Source organism: Pelodiscus sinensis, chromosome 10, assembly GCF_052426305.1.
Source record: "Pelodiscus sinensis isolate ZL-2025 chromosome 10, ASM5242630v1, whole genome shotgun sequence".
In the NCBI taxonomy this organism is placed as follows: domain Eukaryota; kingdom Metazoa; phylum Chordata; order Testudines; family Trionychidae; genus Pelodiscus; species Pelodiscus sinensis.
Window position 1 is genome coordinate 30,447,354 of NC_143061.1, and position 18,517 is coordinate 30,465,870.

At 42.9% G+C, this 18,517-nt stretch overlaps 2 protein-coding genes across 3 annotated transcripts in view; one reads left to right on the plus strand and one right to left on the minus strand.

Moving 5' to 3' along the window:
- CP (ceruloplasmin) overlaps positions 1 to 6,713 on the plus strand; it is a 36,458-nt gene extending 29,745 nt beyond the window's left edge. The window contains exons 15-19 of one of the 2 annotated variants that reach the window (XM_075937696.2): positions 908 to 1,014; positions 2,216 to 2,432; positions 2,810 to 2,949; positions 3,607 to 3,769; positions 6,419 to 6,713. In XM_075937696.2, the coding sequence (XP_075793811.2) occupies positions 908 to 1,014; positions 2,216 to 2,432; positions 2,810 to 2,949; positions 3,607 to 3,769; positions 6,419 to 6,489 (698 nt within the window). In that variant the 3' untranslated portion in view covers positions 6,490 to 6,713. Of the gene's footprint in view, positions 1 to 907; positions 1,015 to 2,215; positions 2,433 to 2,809; positions 2,950 to 3,606; positions 3,784 to 6,418 lie in introns of those variants that run through there. The other variant, XM_075937697.2, reaches the window with a different exon arrangement.
- A 6,575-nt stretch (positions 6,714 to 13,288) lies between these two features.
- HPS3 (HPS3 biogenesis of lysosomal organelles complex 2 subunit 1) overlaps positions 13,289 to 18,517 on the minus strand; it is a 37,428-nt gene continuing 32,199 nt past the window's right edge. Inside the window, exons 16-17 of the mRNA XM_075937698.2 lie at positions 14,742 to 14,832; positions 13,289 to 13,467 (exon numbers count right to left, since the gene is read on the minus strand). Of these exons, the coding sequence (XP_075793813.2) occupies positions 13,340 to 13,467; positions 14,742 to 14,832 (219 nt within the window). The 3' untranslated portion in view covers positions 13,289 to 13,339. The remainder of the gene's footprint in view (positions 13,468 to 14,741; positions 14,833 to 18,517) is intronic.

The window sequence follows — 18,517 nt, forward strand, 5'->3', positions numbered from 1 at the left end:
TTCCCCACAGCTGCTAATGCATTGTCTAGCTGCTTACCAGCAGGCACAAGCCCTTTAAATAGAAATAGTTTGAAAGGGCTCGCAACTCCCGGGCAACACGTTAGGGGGCAGGGCCAGATGAAAGAGCTTGGCAGCCAGATCTGGGCCGCTGACAGGCTCTAGTCCAGCCCTGGTGTGGACACTCATTACAGTGATGTTAAGGGTTTTCCTGTTGTCATAGTTAATCCACCTCCCAAGAAGCACTTTTGCCACCAACCCAGTGCTATCTTTGCTAGGGATTAGGACAGATCAACTATTCACTAGGTGGTGCGGATTTTTCATAACCTGAGCAACATAGCTGTGTCAACTTAGCTTTTAAGTGTAGACTTGGCCTTAGCCATACAGTGTCAAATCCTGCAGTCACATGTCATAGTTTTTGTATAGGCAAGTCTCTTATTAGAGACTGGATAGGCCAAATCTATTTCAAAAGTTAGTTTGGCCTCTGTTGTCTTCATAGAATGTAAAGTTATTTTGCTAAGAAGTGGTGGAATTTGGATAGTGCCAGAGTTCAGGGAGCTACAAAAGGGAAACAACAATGATTCAGCCACAGCTGCACTCAAGAAGAGGAAGTTCACTGCAAAAATACCGTCTGTAAAGTAAAATACCATCTGTTTCAGGACAACTTTGTAGATGATAACTTTTCCTGAAAGGCAATGCGTTGTATCATGCACCAGGTTGTTTAAGTCCTGCAAAGCATGATTTTGATTGTCAAGGGTGGGAGGGGAAACTCTATCAACTTGATCAATTTTTGGTCAATCCTTGACAACATGCTTTGAATCACTTGCTATCAGTTTATTGGAATAAATAAAATTATGGAGGTGAGCAAAGTGAATAACCTTTTATATGCATTAATATCTATTTAATCCAGGTGAAATAGGAACATATGTCTGGAAAATCCCTGAGCGATCTGGTTCTGGGAAAGGAGATCCCGAGTGTATTCCTTGGGTTTATTACTCAACTGTGGATAAAGTTAAGGTACATTTCTAATGGTAGTGAAACAAATTCTTTTTCAGTGAAAAGGAAAAGGAGTTTGGCACTCTTCCATTTTCTGTTTTCTCTGCTAAAAGCAAAGATCCTGCTGTTTAGACAGACTTATTATTTTAAAGGGCATAATTCCATAAGGAGTTACAGGTTTGTAACAAACCATAGTTCCCTGTATTTTCATTTCATTTCTGCTATTATGTACAGGTAAACTAATATTTAAAGCAACCATTTTAAAAATCCTTGAAAGCAAAAGAGTGGATTCCATTAATTCTGATGAGAATTAATGGTGCATATATGTAATTGGTCATTTGCATGGAAAACTGCCATAATTCCACATGCAAATTGAGCACAATAGCAAAATTCTGAAAGCAGAAGTTACTGCGTATGTGTTTGAGTGGAGACCAAGTACAAAAAAAATGTTAATTCTTTAATGAATTGTGGAAAGAGACAAGCAAGTTAAAACAGGATAAAAATGGAAGCTGTTTTATAACATTAACTATAATATATGGAGAGAAGAAACAGCCACTGTTTATTCTGTATTTCACCTTGTGCTGCTCTAGGATTAGATGAATAACCTTCCTCTTTATCTGTGACATTTCCTCGTTCAATTGTCAATTACTAAATGCCCAGAAAAAAAAAAAAAAACACACACTGGCTGTGTCTAGACTGGCATGATTTTCCGCAAATGCTTTTGACGGAAAAAGCTTTTCTGTTAAAAGCATTTGTGGAAAAGAGCGTCTAGATTGGCACGGACGCTTTTGTGCAAAAGCACTTTTTGCGGAAAAGCATCCGTGCCAATCTAGATGTGGTTTTGCGCAAGAAAGCCCCGATCTCCATTTTCGCCATTAGGGCTTTTTTGCGCAAAACAGTTTTTACCTGTCTACACTGGCCCTCTTGCGCAAAAGCATTTGCACAAGAGGGCTTATATCTGAGCGGGAGCATCATAGTATTTGTGCAAGAACACTGACAATCTTACATTAAATAGTCAGTGTTCTTGCGCAAATTCAAGTGGCCAGTGTAGACAGCTGGCAAGTTTTTCCGCAAAAGCAAATGCTTTTGCGAAAACACTTGCCAGTCTAGACACAGCCACTCAGTGTCAGTAATGCTATTAACACTGAGTATTCCATTCAGATTAGAGACTATTCTGCTTACATAAGGCTCCCATGAGAATTTTGTTCCTTTGTGTTTTCAGGATATCTATAGTGGATTAATAGGTACACTTGTCATCTGTCGCAAGCAATATATTCCCACATTTCTATTACCAAAGAGAGTCGAACTTGCTCTTCTTTTTATGGTTTTTGATGAAAACGAGTCTTGGTACTTGGATGAAAATATCAAAACTTATTCTACCAATCCAGACAATGTGGACAAAGAAGATGAGGAATTTATTGAAAGCAATAAAATGCACGGTACGTATCCTAATTTCATTCCAATGGATCTTTGAAATCTGTCAAATTTGCATCTGAAATGTGTGATCTTTGTTTGAGTGTGTTATGTGACTTTTCAAACTTTAATGAATGTCCAGTTATTAGGCCCAAACTCTTGAGACAGGAAAGAACATCAGGACAGCGCTTGAGCATATGCATATAAATAGAACGTAAGCACATGTTTAAGTCCCATTAAATACTGAATATTTTATATCAATCTCATTTTTTCCCCCAATAAAAAGTTATCCCAATTGAAATCCTTATCCCCAAGATCATAATGAATTGTATCCCAACATGTTTGTTTGCTGATGTTATTTAACATGTGTTTTGTTTCTCCCTCTTTCCCCCTCTTCTTCTAGCCATTAATGGAAAAATGTTTGGAAACTTACAAGGCCTTACAATGCATGTTGGAGATAAAGTAAGCTGGTACCTGATGGGAATGGGAAATGAAGTAGACATGCATACAGCACATTTCCATGGCCATAGCTTTGATTATAAGGTAAAAATCCTTTAAATTTTTTTGTACTGTGTTCACTCTTTACATGAGTATTACGAGAGAATGAGATTTACAATATTAAACCACAGTCCTGTAACTTGAATTTACAGTGTTTATATATAAAACTAATATTTGATCATACCAAGATGCCTCAGAGAAGGCTAGGTAATGTTTACTAATGGGATTTATTATAAGTAAGTGTTTCATGCTGTTTTCACAATTCACCTCCGAACTGCCACACTCATGATATGAGATTGTGCTTCCCCCATGCCTCACACTGTTGTTCTAGTTACATTTGTTTAGTTAGAAATTTTGAAAGGAAGATAGATGAGCATACAATTAATGGATCTGTGAAGTGAGACTGCTCTGGAGTTGGCCTCCTGGAGAAAGAGCTCTGGCTAGTTCAAAAGCTTGATTCCCTCAACAAACAGAAGTTGGTCCAACAAAAGGTATCACTTCTCTCACCTTGTGTCTCTGACATCCCGGGCCAAATCTTTGCCATCTTATTCCCATTACAAGTCCTGGTAAGACTACTGAATAACTTCTGAGAGAGCAAGCACCTGTGCAAGTTTTAGGTGAATGTAACCCATTGTATCGGGGCAGCACATTGTATTATCCATTGTGTAGGCATAATTGCTGTTGTTACTTTTCCCCTCGAAGCGCACTGGAGTTTACCGGGCAGATGTCTTTGACCTTTTCCCTGGGACATTTCAAGCCATAGAAATGTTGCCAAAGTACCCTGGCACCTGGTTACTGCACTGTCATGTGACTGACCATATCCATGGTGGCATGGAAACAACCTACACTGTGCTCCCCAAAGAAGGTAAGAATGGCTAACCTGGATCAATCACGAGGGCATGTTCAAGGATGCATTGCTGAATATAAGGAATTTCCTGAGGGGCTGAGCAGCAGATGATCAGACCCATGAGGAAGGAGAGTGATGAGAAGGCCTGAGTATTACAAAGGACCAAATTCAGCCCTAGGAGAAACTGTGTTCTTTGAGGTGCATCACAGAATTCATAGCCCAGAGGACCTACTCAGGCAGCTTTATGCAATCCCTGCACCCCTGCTTCTGGAGTGTTCCAGAAACCTGGGGCAAGGCAGCCTCCTGTGTAATTGACAGCCTAGGGTAGAAGGAGGGATTATCTAAGTAAGCCTTTTGGGACAGTGATTTGTATTTTCATGTTTGTACGACGCCCAACTCAACAGGTCATAGTCCATAACTTGGACTTCTAGGCACTATAATACTAATAGCAAGTTGCAGCAGCCCCATTGGGCTGTCTATAGGTAACAGCACTGCTCAGAATTTCCACCACCCTACATGCCGAGGCCCTGCTCCTGCACAACCCCTACATTAGGGCTTACATAGGTGGCTCTGGAACACAGCTGGCCGCTCCTCAGTGTCTGCATCCAGGGAGGAATTCCCCGAAGCTTCAGAAGATTTTAAATCCCGTTTGCCTTTCTGACAGGCTTCTCTGGCATAAAAAGGCCCAGAGTAGGGCTGAGAATCTCATTCCATGCATAAGCAGGAGCAACTAAAGCTGATACTACTCGATCCCAAAAAGTAGCAAAACACCTACCACTCTTTTGGACACAAACTTATATTTCTATTTCTGGCCCTGCTCCAGAAACTGTCAGTCAATCTGTAGTATATTTACTCCCAAGAGTTTGATATATTACTATAGTTCTAAGCCAAGGGAAAAGTAACTGCAAAAAAGGGAAGTCAAATATTTGGGTAGAGTACATAAATCCACAAACTATCTCTTATAAAATACACATTTTTAAAAGATTATCCGGAGCACTGTTGGTTACTTTTAGGTGCCTGGGGCACCTAAATCCTATTGGCTTTCAATAAGATGTAGACCTTTTTGAAAATATTACCCTGGGTTTTCTATTTATCCCTAGCAAACATGCAAATTCTTAGATGAATTACAGTTAAGAGTTAGCAAAAGCTTCCTGTTAGCTCTTATGGGCATCAAAGAGTTAAGGAGAGGTTACTACAGTAATACAAGTAAACAAAGCAAGCATTACAATCTAAAGTGTACACTTAGATCAACATTTCAGTTACACATGGGAATCTGGGCTAAGGCCGCCTTCTTGCATTTACCAAGGCACAATGACCATTTCTATAGCAATATAGGCCCTCTCATGCTTTTTATATATAAAAAACAGGGTCCCAGGGTGGGCTGTGGCAGTAGGGCCAGTGGCCAGCAGGGCTTCTCCCTCTCCCACAGTGCTGTGGCTGAGGGCTGGGTTTTTGGGCCAGGAGGATCATTAACCTGTGGCCAATGGCGGGCACCATGGATAGCCTTTGCCCCAGATAGCCACTCTGTTTCTGCCCCCTCCCCACCCCCATATGGTTTCTCTGCAGTATAACTGTCCCCTGCACTCACTGCCCCCAGAGGTCATTCTGCAAGATGACTGTCCCTCTATCAACCCCCTTCCTTTCCATCTGATGAAGTGGGTTTTGCCCATGAAACCTCATACTATATGTATTTTTGTTAGGTCTCTAAGGTGCACAGGACTACTCCTTCCTTTCCATGTTATGGAAAACAATCAGATTCCAGGCACATCCTGTTTTCCTAAAACAACCAAAGCCTGACCTGCTGTAAATTAGGATAAGAAGAAGCTCTATACCAAATTTGGTGGCCCTAGCTCTTATTGTTTAGGAGTTCTTGAACAAATGGACTCACGGACAGACAGACTTTTAAAACAATTGCTTTACAAAAAGCCTGAAACTCAAGAAAAGTCAACTCAGGAAAAGGAATGCCGGGGGGAGGGGGGGAGCGGAATCTGTAAGTACAGGATGTGACAATGAGCAGAAGAACAGATCATAGAAACAGGAAAAAAATCTCATGCTAGGGAGGGTATTTTAGCTAAGGAGAAGGCTGGCCATCAACAAAATAAAAGGAAGATAGTAGTGAAGATTTTTTTCCCCTATTCTCCCTCCCCAAGCATTTGAGAGTTGAGATCTGACCCTTCAGACAAATATCTGTCCCAGATGGGATTGCTCACAAAAGACAACAGGTTTTCAGAATGGGCCTGCATTAAAAACAAACACCATGAGTAAATATTTAAGGAATTATTACATTTTTTAAATCAAATTAGGACCATTCTTTAAAAACAAAAAAACAAACAAAAAAACCCCACACACCCTAAACACTCCTAAACTTTCCTGAGCTAGAAAGGGATAAAAGGTAGACAGATTCCATCTTTGTATTCTATGTAGCTGGGGTTATGTACCTTAAGCTGAACTGCCGGATGTAATGTAGACCTGGCCAGAGTTAGTTTCATGTCATAAAGCCTCATCTGAACACCCAGCATTTTAGTGTGGGGTTTTGAATTTGGATCCTAACTTCTGTAAAGAATGGGTATGTATATATGTATCAGTTTGTATTAGGTTTATCTTGCATACCAAAATTAATTTGTTGCACTGACACGAAGTTTACGAAAATTCTTTTCCCCTTTGCAGAGCAACAGTCGTGGCTGCCAAGGATGTTTGAGCGGTTCACACACAAAACCACAGCAGACACAACTGAATGAAGGAATTGAATCATCACAAGAAATCTCTAAATTCTTCACTTGATGAATGCTTCTTCAGAAAGATCATCTGGACACATCCTCTCTCAACTTTGGTTCACAAGTTTCATTTGAATCACCAAGAAGAAACTTGGTAATGCATGGATCATAGTTTGGAACAGCCATGTAACGATAGAACCTACACATTACTTTTTTCATAAATAAAAAACCTTGTATAATTAACATTCCATTCCTGGTACGGCCATTTTCTGTTTCAGTCACTTCTGCATAAGAATGGTATTTATCATTTAGCACCTGAAGAACCTGCATATGTAAATAAGCACTATCACAACATGCTCTACTCACCTCTAGAGCACCTCCTGCCAGTGGCTCTGGGGATTAGCTTTGCCAATCTGATGCCTCTTCTTTCTGGTGCTCAGTCTGTCTCATGATTTAATGTCTCCCTTTTTGGGGCTTGGACCTCTGGCCACATCTGCAATTTTCCCCTTGGCAGGGGAGGCGGCACAAGCATATGTACCGAAGTCTCTCTGTACTGGCTGTCCCAGGCAGTCTTCCAATTCACTGCCCAGCCTCTGCCACTCTCCCAGTGGCTGGTAGGGGAACCTAGGCCCATGCTCATCTTTGGGTTCCTTCCATCTCAGGGACTTCAAAACAAGCAGCCAAGGTCTGCACTGCCCCACACTGAACTGGACTGCTGTGGTTTCCCTGGACTTCTCACTAAATTGCTTCTCTCAGGTTTCTTCTCCACTCTCCTCTAGGTATTCCTTTTCCTGAGGGCCAAACTCCTCTCTCACTCTTGCCTTGGAGAGAGGCTGCAGCCTCATTTTGCCTTCAGCTACCTGGCTTCATACAGGCCCCGGTTGTTTGTATCCAAGTGAGTTTCCTCCTTTCATTACTTCTCATGGTGCCTGGGCCTGGCTACTCCTCCAGGTGCAGGCAAGGCAGCTAATTGGCCAGCATTAGCCACCTTAACCGGGTATGGGCCTGGTGTGGTGTGAACATCTGTCAAGGCTGTTCCCCACTCTGGCACAACTATGCAGAAGTTGGGGGCCCGCAAGAGCACTCCAAAATTTTGCCTCCACAGGCTCTGGTATAAACTTCCCCCCAAAATCCTAATATCCAGATTTTGGGGAATCCGCTGCCACCTTCAAGTGCTTTTAACCCCAAAATAAAACAGGGGTGGACATTTGAAACCAACCCCAAGGGTACCCCAACCTCTTTCACCTAAAGAGCTTGAAAAAGAAGAGAGAAAAACAAGCTGCAGTCTCTGATAGCTGACCCCTCAGTCAGGCATGCAGATACACACAGACAAACCTTCCAGGACACAAGTCAACCAGTACCGGAATTTTAGAAAAAAGAAACAATTGTTTATTATCAAAACAAAACTACAGTTGCAAGCATAGTAAACTGGCTAGATGGAAAGAGCCACCATTTGATATAGATACTCAGGGAAAGTCCCTGGGCTGAAGGCTTAGTCACAAGAGAGGGGAAAAAATAACCCTCAGAAAGCTCAGACATTATTTTCAAATCCCCAAACAAGGAAAACAAACCCTCTCTTCCAGTTTGAAATTCCTACCTGCATTGTTATTGACTGACCACCTGATACCTTGGCTAGGAGGGATTAGTTAACCACTTAGTCACAGGTGCTGGTTACCACTCCTGATTATGACAACATTCCACCACACTGTGTCACTACAAATTAAAATATAAAATCAGTTTTACTGAGTTCTGTCCCATCTATTTTCATCAGAATTCAAACACTGCAGGTGTCTTAGGCAACTGATAAAGAAGCATGTGAGGTGAGATCCACAAAAATATTTAGGCACCTAATTTCCAGTTTTGGCCTCACTACCATCCAACTGAAGGTGCCTAAACTCATCCAGCACCTAAGTTTTTCAAGGTACCTAGCCTCAGGTGCCTAGCTTTTTCCCTTTGGGAAGGAGCAGTGTTGCCTCCCTCTAGGTATCCAGGCACCTGTCTCCCACCTAAGCCTCAGTTATCCATGCCCCCAAGAAACATAGGCATGTAACTATCAGTCAGTCAGGACTTGATCTGGCAGGTGTACTCAGAGCATACCTACTGGACTGGGTCCATTCAGGGCTGCTGAGAGACTGTCAGGCCCTGGACATTGGGCAGGGAGGGGCTTGGCTCTAGCTCCCCAGAAGAGGGGGGCCCTTGGGCAGAAAGGGCAGAGCTAGAGGCTAACCTCCCTCAGCACTAACTGGACCATGCCATGTCGAGCTCCAGCAGAGATTTAAAGGGCCCAGGAAACTTCTGATGCCTCCAGTGGTGGCCTGAAGCCCGAGCCCATTTTAAATCACCAAGACCCTGGGCAACTGATTCTTTTCCCCCTCCCCCATCAACAGAGCTGATCCCATTCAAAAGCCAGTGGGAAGAGGAGACGGTGGTAACCACCTCATAATTTTGAGCCCTGTGGAGAGAGCACTCAACTTGGGTGTGAGAAAACCAGGGTCATCCACCATCTCTGACAGAGGTGGGGGAAGGGACGAGAACAGGGGTCTTCTCCCTCAGGCAAGTTCTCTAATCTCTGGGATATTTTGAGGTGAGGCTCTCTCAGTGGCTTCCTTTGAAGCTGTTCCCCCGTGGATAAATACTGGAAGAATGATTAGAGGAGGAGGAGGCCTTTCACCTCCCACGTGAGCACCCTAAACACTGGACCACAGGGTCATTCCTATTCCCGGGCCCAAAGCCAGTAATGAGTCACAGCAGACCCTTAGACTTTCTGAGCAATTCCCACTAACTCCTATCCAGTACATAACCCAAGCACATGGACTGTGTACGAAGGAACTCGGGATTGTATCCCGCTGGCTGTTACAAGTGAGGCAATCAACACTGCCATGGTGTGGCCACTGCTGTTGCTGATGGTTGCCCCCACTACTGCGTGGGTTTGTGGCTGAAGCCTCTCAGCTTTGGTTCATTAGCCTAGTGTAGGTATCTCAAACTTTCCACAATCTGGTCCACGCGTGGCTGCTAGCACGTGAGCCCGTGCTAGCAGCCATGTGTGATATTTTGACACTAGATCTCCTCCATAACTGGATGTCATCACAAACTGTTTCTTTAAAGGGTACAGTTTTGCTTTCTTTAAAGCAGAAGTAAGCAGAAAACAGTGGAGTCACACTAATATAAAACAATCAATGTAAGTGGAATCAGACCCTCAATTTGGCTATCAGATGTTCCAGGTTGCTTAGACTTATCCCTGCCTCTTCCTCCAGGATAAAGGTAGGCTTTTTTAAGCCCTGTCTAAATTAAAATAGAATGCTTCAATGCTACTGCAGTAGGCAATCATTTTTGAAGGAGACCACTTCACAAATTTCTGAAGTGGTTGCGGACCGCCCCGGAAGGGGCAGGGCCTCAGGCAGAAGAGACAAGGCCAGGGGGCTTCCCTTGCTCCCACACACACAGAGCCTGATTGGCCTGGGGGAAGGGGGAGCATGTGAAGTCTTTGTTTCCACCCCCGCCAGCACCTGGAAAAAAACACCAGCTTCCCCATCTCCAAGTCGCGATTGGCTTAGGGGCAGGAGAGTGGCCAGAGCAGTTGCAGGCTGCATCAATTGGCTTAGTGGGCCAGATTTGGCCCATGGAAGCTGTCTTGCTCACCTCTGGGGTAAAGGGTTTGGGTGCAGGAGGGCCTGTGAGGTCAGGAAGGGAGAGGGAGTTTGGGTGAAGAAGGAAGTTGTGAAGTTGTGACCTGGGCACTGGATTGGGTTGCAGAGGTTTGGGGTTGTGACCTAGGGCAGAGGATTAAGGTGCAGGGGTCTGGGTTGTGACCTAGGACAGGAGGGGACTGTGATCTGGGGCAAGGATAGGGGTGCAGGGTCTGGGAGGGAGTAAGGGCTCAGGAGGGGAACAGAGTGTTTGGCTTATGTGAGATGGGGGTAGGAGTAGGAGTGGGACAGGAGGGCTGGGATGGGAGGGAGGGGCTGGCTCTCAGACTTACCTGTGAGATTCCCAGGCAGCAGCCCACAGCAGCCCACCACATTTTTCAGGCAGAAGCCCGCCCGTCCACCCGCGCACAGCCTGCAGGGCCATGTGCTCCTGAGGGGATGGGGAAGTGGTGTTTTAATAATGGAGATTGCCTATCTCCTAGAACCAGAAGGGACCTTGAAGGTCATCGAGTCCAGTCCCCTGCCTTCACAGCAGGACCAAGTACCATCCCTGATGAACTTTTGCCCCAAATTCCTAAATGGCCTCTGCAAGGATTGAACTCACAACCCTGGGTTTAGCAGGCCAATGCTCAAACCACTGAGCTATCCCTCCCCCTGTTTTTTTTCCAAACAGGCAGCTTCCATTGGCCAGAAGCCAGCCAATGGGATTGTGCTGGGATCAAGAGCCGCTGTGACGCACCATTCCCCTTGCCCCTCTGGGCTCACAGTTTGCGGAACGCAAAGGGCCCAGCAGCCACTTTTCTGAGTGGTGTGCAGGGGTGGGGCAAGCAAGGGAGGCTGCCTGAGACTCCCTGCTCCATCCACAGGCTGGATCTGGCCCATGGGGTGTTTTGCCCAGGCCTAGTATAGACACTCACTCACAGGGATGTTAAGGGGTGGGTATTTGGCTAATTATACAATTTGTATTGACTACATGATTAGTCAATAAGGGGAGGTGCTCTGCAGAGCCACAGGAGAGGTAGCTCCAGGAGCCAGCCCGAGCTGGGACTGAGCAGTCACAGCCCGTGCTGGCTCCAGGACCATTGCAGCTCTGCATTTTAAATGTAGTAAGAGTTGGTGGCTCTTACTACATTTAAAAAGGCAGAGCCTCCGCGGTTCCGGACCAGCACAAGCTGGGACTACCAAGGTCACCACAGATAGGCGTTGCTGCTCGAGCAGCCTCTATTCGCAGTGAGCCTTGACCCTCCATGGGCAGAGGCTACTTTACAGAAGCCTTCTCTACCTTCCCCCCAGCTGCCTCTGATAGAGTTTAGGCTTCTCAGGTAGTCAAGTATTCGACTATCACTTACCTACTCACTCCAGTAAACAGGAGGAGTTCTCCTGTTGCTGTAGTTAACCCACCTCCCCAAGGCGAGGTAGCTAAATTAAATGAAGAATTCTTCTATTGGGCCACAGAACTGGAAATCACACTAAAAGAACACATACAGAGAAGCCATCTGACAATACCTGTAATCAATTTCACAAAAGCACAGGCTTTTGGACTGGTCTATGCTGAAAACTTGCGCCTGAAAGAGGGAGCTATACCAGTGTGTGAAAAATGTATCGGGAATGTGGATTTTTCACATCCCTGAGAGATCTGCTGACAATCTCTGGTGTAGACAATGGTGGCCCAATACTAGCAATAAACTTTGTCAAGTTCATGTACTGAACTATGGACTTGTAAACATCTGCTTTAATACATGGCCTGACTGATTCACAGCCTCTGGGTTAGGCATCAGAACTTGCGCCATGCTCAGAGCTCCAGAACTCTACAACAACATGAAATCCAGTCAGTCAGCTAATTAGATTATCAGATGATTAGTGGGATAGTCAGAATGCAATTAGCTCACAGCTGTAGAGTTTCAGTAACATTGTATAAAATAATTCTGCTCTTGCCCTTGAAAAACAGTTTAATACAATAAAAACGAAATACTCAGTCTTAATTATCACTGTTCATACAATCATCATGACTGGCTTTTTCCAATTGTATTATAGTTAAATGACCAAGAAGCCATTTCCTCCCAGAACAGAGAGGAAAAGTTACCTAATAGTTGAGAGAGACCCCTTTTCAAATACATGGTTTAAAAAAAAGACTTCAGACACCTAGTTTGGTGGTCCAGATAGAAAATAATGTACCTAGAAAGTACCATGGGTGAAAATTCTTGTTGTAAGTTAGATACCAAATACAGTGATTGGAGAAGGAGAAACAAGCAACAGAAAACATCTGTAACCCCTTACCAAAACATCACCTACTTATAGAAAGATATTTATTTATCTTAGGAAACACTTTCTACAAACCTGATTAATAAAACTTGAGCCAACAAAGTCTTAAGCACGTACATAACTCTAACCATGCAAACAGTATTCCCTCTAACTTGTTCTTTCAACCTGAATTCGATTGACCTACTCAAGCACGTGCATATATATCTATAAGCATGTGACAAGTCCCTATGATTTCTAATTGGAAGAACAATTCAATGAGACGATGCACATGCCTAAAGACACCCAGAAGCGAAAGTGTTTTTGTGGATTGGGGCTTCACTAGCTAAAGGCACAGGATCCAAAAGTGACAGTTTCCACTCCCTGCTTTACTTTTACATAATCACTACAGCAGGATAGAACTGTGTGTAACTTTATGTAGTGCAATATTCCTTCTGCCATTCCAGTGATATTTTTCTCACTCAGGAAATGTCTGAACTTTATCAACTATTGGCTGAATTACACAATATTCAGTTCCAGATGATTTGCCAGTATCAATGACATTTTGTCACTGGAAATGCTTTTCTGTCATTTACAAAATTGATATTCTACCTCAAGTGATGATTGTTGTTGCATATACTATTTAATAAGGTAACAAGCAAGAGAGGCTGGTTTTTCCAATAAACCCAGATAACTTGCAAGTATAACCACCACCAGACAGATTTGAACCTAGGACCTCTGGAGCTTAGTGTAGAGTCTCTACAACTTGAGCTATAAAGCCAACTGGCGCTCACCAAAGGCTATAGATCTCCTTGTTCTTATCTCTTGCTGTAAGTGGTGTAACTGCCACTACATGGGACAGTGGACCACACCTATTAGGTGTGTGGATTATATAAGCAGATGGACTCCCACAATATTTTATGTACAATTCCACCATATAGTTTTGCCTGTTTATTGCAGCACTTTCAACTTCACATTTTTCACTGTGTTTAAGTCACTGTTTTCCTTTTGCTGCACTGAAGAAGATGTGGCAGGAAAAATGCTGCAGTCCCATCATCTGGTAGAACATTAAGGAAATCCCTTAGCTCCAGTTCCATGGCAACAATGGATAAAGTTTCTGCAGAGGGAGAGAGAACACTGTTTAAAATCATCTATATTAAATGCAACATATTACAGATATGATCTTAAGCTTAACTAACTCAGCAAAATACTAAATGTTGTGATGACAGTAGATTTAAGAGAAAGACCGGAATAGCAACAGATGGCAACTGGGAAAGTTTGAGAAGTGACTGTTGCAGTTCAGGGTTGTTTAGGGATTTAGTGCTGTGTCTCAGTACTATAATGCCTCTCTGAACTCATCACCTCAACATACAACACCAAACCTTATGCAGGTCTCTTCTAGCACCTTCCACACCTCATAACATTGAAAGGAAGCGTTAAAATAAAGCTATACTGACGATGTAACCTAGCACATAACATATTAGGAGCAACCTAGGAGACAAAGTTATTTGATTAGAAGGTTTCCTGGGTCAATTAATACCAATTACAATGAGATGATGAGACAATGACCATCTGAGACAATGACCATCTGACAACTGAAGTTTACCATTTTTTGTGATTCTTAAAGTGAGCGCTGTCCTGCTCTCTACAGCAATTTAGTAGTGACCCTCCTCTATTCACTCATTATGCAGGAGTTGTAAAAGGTCTTGTTATGAGGAAAAAATGACTACTTTATTCAGCATTCTGAACTGGCTATGAAAGAGTCAAACCACCTAGTCTATTATTATTTCCTCCACAACAATGAGTAAGGGGACAAGGGCAGCTGTCATGGGTGGTCACTGCCTCTTCTGCCAAGTTTCCAGAGGAAAAGGGAAAAAAAATTCCAGTCTCAGGAAGAGGAACATCAAAAAGTCATTGGGCCACTTCCTTTGGCTAAAGATCTACCCCCATCTCCCAAACAAATACAGGACTGCTTCCTTCTGCATAATTCTAGTGACCAAAAGCAACACAGCATAGTTCCCATTAGCCAAGAGTTCAGCTAGGAAGAAAGACAATCCTTAATGTCATTAGACTCTGCACAACAATGCAGTTTTAAATACAAGCCAGGCAGTTATTTCTCCAGGAATTCCTTTCTCCCGGCTTGGCTACAGAAATGAGTAACTGCATATTATTTTCAACTGATAGTTTTGTAATATCTTATCTGTATTTATATCTGGACTAATCTTTAATTCCTGTCCTGCATGATTAGTTAAGGATGTATGCAACAACTTTGGCATGCAGATGCTTAAATGCCATATCGCCACCATTTCCTCTAAAAACAGCTTTCAAATACTTTAGATGCAGACCAAGGCTTTCATATATGGCATTCAGTTATAATTCAAGTTTGTTAACCTTTCAGTGATGAGAGGAGAATAGAGTAGTCATCCCCAGCATATCTGGTTCGTTTACATAGTTCAGGAAGAAGTCTGTTCCACCACAGAGCCTAATTAAATCAAAAAATAAAATTCACAGAAGAAAAGTAAGTTAGTGGTGACTATGAATAGGACGTGAACACAAAATTTTAATAAGTACTTTGAACTTACATCAAAGATAGTAAAAAGTGGTTCAAGTGGAGATGGAGCTAGTAATTAATTAGTCTCTGTATAGTGCTTTGAAATGAAATGTTTTCAAACTTCAACATGATCCTTTTTTTACTCAGCAAATTAAGGTGAGGCTAGCACCCCCTAGTGCCATGAAAGAAAAGGCTGTGCCTATTTCTGACAGTGTGCATGTAGTTTGGACAAAATACAAACCCACCATTAGTGCAGTCTTAAGTTAAGGTAAGATTATGATTATGGCTTTAACAAATAAGTTAAGTCTAGGGTTGCCAGGTGTCCGGTTTTGAACCGGACAGTCCAGTATTTGAGCTGTGTGTTCGGGAAACAAATTGAGAAAATATAAATGAGAAAATATAGATGTCCGGTATTTTCTAAATAAGATGTACATAAGAATGGCCGTAGTGGGTCAGACCAAAGGTCCATCTAGCCCTGTACCTGTCTGATGACAATGGCCAGCACCAGGTGCCATCCTTCTCCAGCCTCTGACAAACAGAGGCCAGGGACACCATTTCTATCCCCTGGCTAATAGCCTTTTATGGACCTAACCTCCATGAAATTATCTAGCTTCTCTTTAAACTCTATTATAGTCCTAGCCTTCACAGCCTCCTCTGGCAAGGAGTTCCACAGGTTGACTACACGCTGTGTGAAGAAGAACTTTCTTTTATTAGTTTTAAACTAGCTACCCATTAATTTCATTTGGTGACCTCTAGTTCTTCTATTATGGGAACTAATAAATAACTTTTCTTTATCTGCCCTCTCTACACCACACATGATTTTATATACCTCTATCATATCCCCCCTCAGTCTCCTCTTTTCTAAACCTCTCTTAATACGGGACCCGTCCCAAACCCCTAATCATTTTAGTTGCCCTTTTCCGAACCCTTTCCAAAGCCAAAATATCTTTATTGAGGTGAGGAGACCACATCTGTACACAGTATTCAAGATATGGGCGTACCATAGTTTTATACAGGGGCAGTAAGATATTCTGTGTCTTATTTTCTATCCCTTTCTTAATAATTCCTAGTGTCCTATTTGCCTTTTTGACCGCTGCTGCACACTGTGTGGAAGTTTTCAGAGAACTGTCCACAGTAATTCCAATATCTCTTTCCTGATTTGTTGTAGCCAAATTAACCCCCATCATACTGTACGTATAGCTGGGGTTATTTTTTCCAATGCGCAATACTTTACACTTATCCACGTTAAATTTCATTTGCCATTTTGCTGCCCAATCACTCAGTTTGGTGAGATCTTCTTGGAGTCCCTCACAGTCTGCTTCTGTCTTTACTATCCTAAACAGTTTGGTATCATCCGCAAACTTTACCACCTCACTGCTTACCCCTTTCTCCAGATGTAATGTAGATTGTGATGTAATGTCAAGTGTGTCCTGTATTTTTGTTGAAACCATCTAGCAACCCTAGTTAAGTCTCTCATTGTAGCTGTGTGCAGTGTAGATAAAAGTGCTGCTATGAGGACTTTATACTTTTATGTTTCCTGACCTTACCTCTCTATCTGCAATCATCTTAAAGTTGCAATAAATAAAAAGTTGGATTTTAGTTTTAATAGTTTTGATCACGGGCCAAAAGGAGCATATATATGACCCCACTATATTGACTGGGGTTCCAGCATCTCTGCTTGCAAGAGTGTCTCCCCACCTTTGCTCTGTTCAGCAGTTGTGTCCTCTATTAAGTGAACCCATTTTTCACAGCGAAGGGAGGCAAACAGCAGGGTCCCCCCGACATGTGTACTGGGACCAATGCTGTTCAGCACATTCATAAATGATCTGGGAAAGTTTGCAGATGGTAACTATCTTGAGTTAACTAGTTTTGTAAGTCCAAAAGCTGACTGTGAAGAAAGACAGAGATCTCACAAAACTGGGGGACTGGGCAACAAAATGGCAGATGAAATTCAATATTGATAAGTATAAAGCAATATGCACTAGAGAACATAACCCCAGCTGTACATACAAAAAATAATGGGGTCTCAATTAGCTGTTACCACTCAGGATCTTTGTGTCGTTATGGATAGTTCTCTCAAAACATCTGCCCAGTGAGCAGAATTTTAAGTTGTAAATGTAAGAAAACACTAAGAAGCAGATAATACAGAAGATATCATAATGCCACTATATAAAATAAGAATTAGACAAGCTTATGGGGAATAGGTGCATCAATGGCCAGCATGGTCAAGGAAGCAACCCCATGTTCTAGGTGTCCATAAACCCCTGTGCCAGAAGCTGGAACTGGATAAAAGAGGACAGGTCACCTGATAATTGCTAGCAGTTAATTGGGATGGAATGGGGAAAAATCATGGAAGTACTACTGGAGCCTTGACCAGGACTGGAGAGATCAAGTTATTCCTCAAACCTTATTATAGGCCCTGGGGGAAAGAAACAGGAAAAGAATCAAGCTCCCTAACCCCTCTCACCAGTGGTACAACAGCAGGCAATAAGATTATGGTTCAGATATTATTAGGGAGCAGGAAACATATTTTGTTATGATGTTTTGAGACATTAATAATGATCGTTTTCTTTTAATGTGGAAAGTTTCACTTGTAAGAAAAGTTCAAGTTATCCTCAGCAACTTGTAAACTAAAAAAACACTCAGCTTTCTCAGTTAGCAGATCAATGTATTATTCCTTCTCTGCTTGCAAGTTAACCCACCCATCTAAAAACATTTTCCACAAACTTAATACAGATTGAAACTTTAAAATCCAAAACTATCTGGTCCAGCAACATTCATGGTCCAGTAGGACCCTGGGTACTGCTGGAACAAATAGGCCTTTTGACAGTGGGGACGGCCCAGGTCAGGACAACAGCCCCGGCCAGCGACAGTGGGCCAGCGGCTGGAAGCACAGCCCTAGCCTGGGCTGGCGGCAGAGGGACTGGCAGTTGGGAGCACAGCCCCAGCTGGTGGCAGTTGGGCCAGCGGCTGGGATCATAGCCTCAGCAGAGCCCAGTGGCTGGGCTGATGGATGGGAGGGGAGCCTTTATCTCCCCTGGTCCAGAAAATTCCCTGATTCGGGACCGCTCAGGTCCTGAGGATGCCAAACCAGAGAGGTCCAACCTGTAAAAATATCACACCTGCAGGGTAAAACCAATCTAGAAAATCTCAGCCCAAAGAGTTTTTCAGAAAGAGGGTCTATAATGAAATGCCATATATAATCAATATTTCCAAGTATAAATAACTTTAAACCAGAGCATTTGCAGCAAGAACTACCCTCACAAAAACATTCAAGCAAAAATGAGACATTTATATGAACGTGACTTGAACTCCGTCAATGAAATCTATGAATTTTAGGAGTAACGATGAAACCTTGTCTCATTAAACATGTGTATTGCAGGTGTCTAAGCAATGCGTATTTATGACTGCCAATGGTACAACACTTAGGAAAAGAGGGCCCAATTCTGCTCTCACTAAAGTCAATGGGAGTTTGGCCATAAAATCCAATGCAAGCAGTTTCAGGCTCCGAGTTAAGGAAGGGAGTTTCAACTTTAATAGAAATCTGTGCCATGTGATTATCTATGTAGGGCAGTACTAATTCTTCCATGAACAGCTAACAACTAGTGAAAACAAA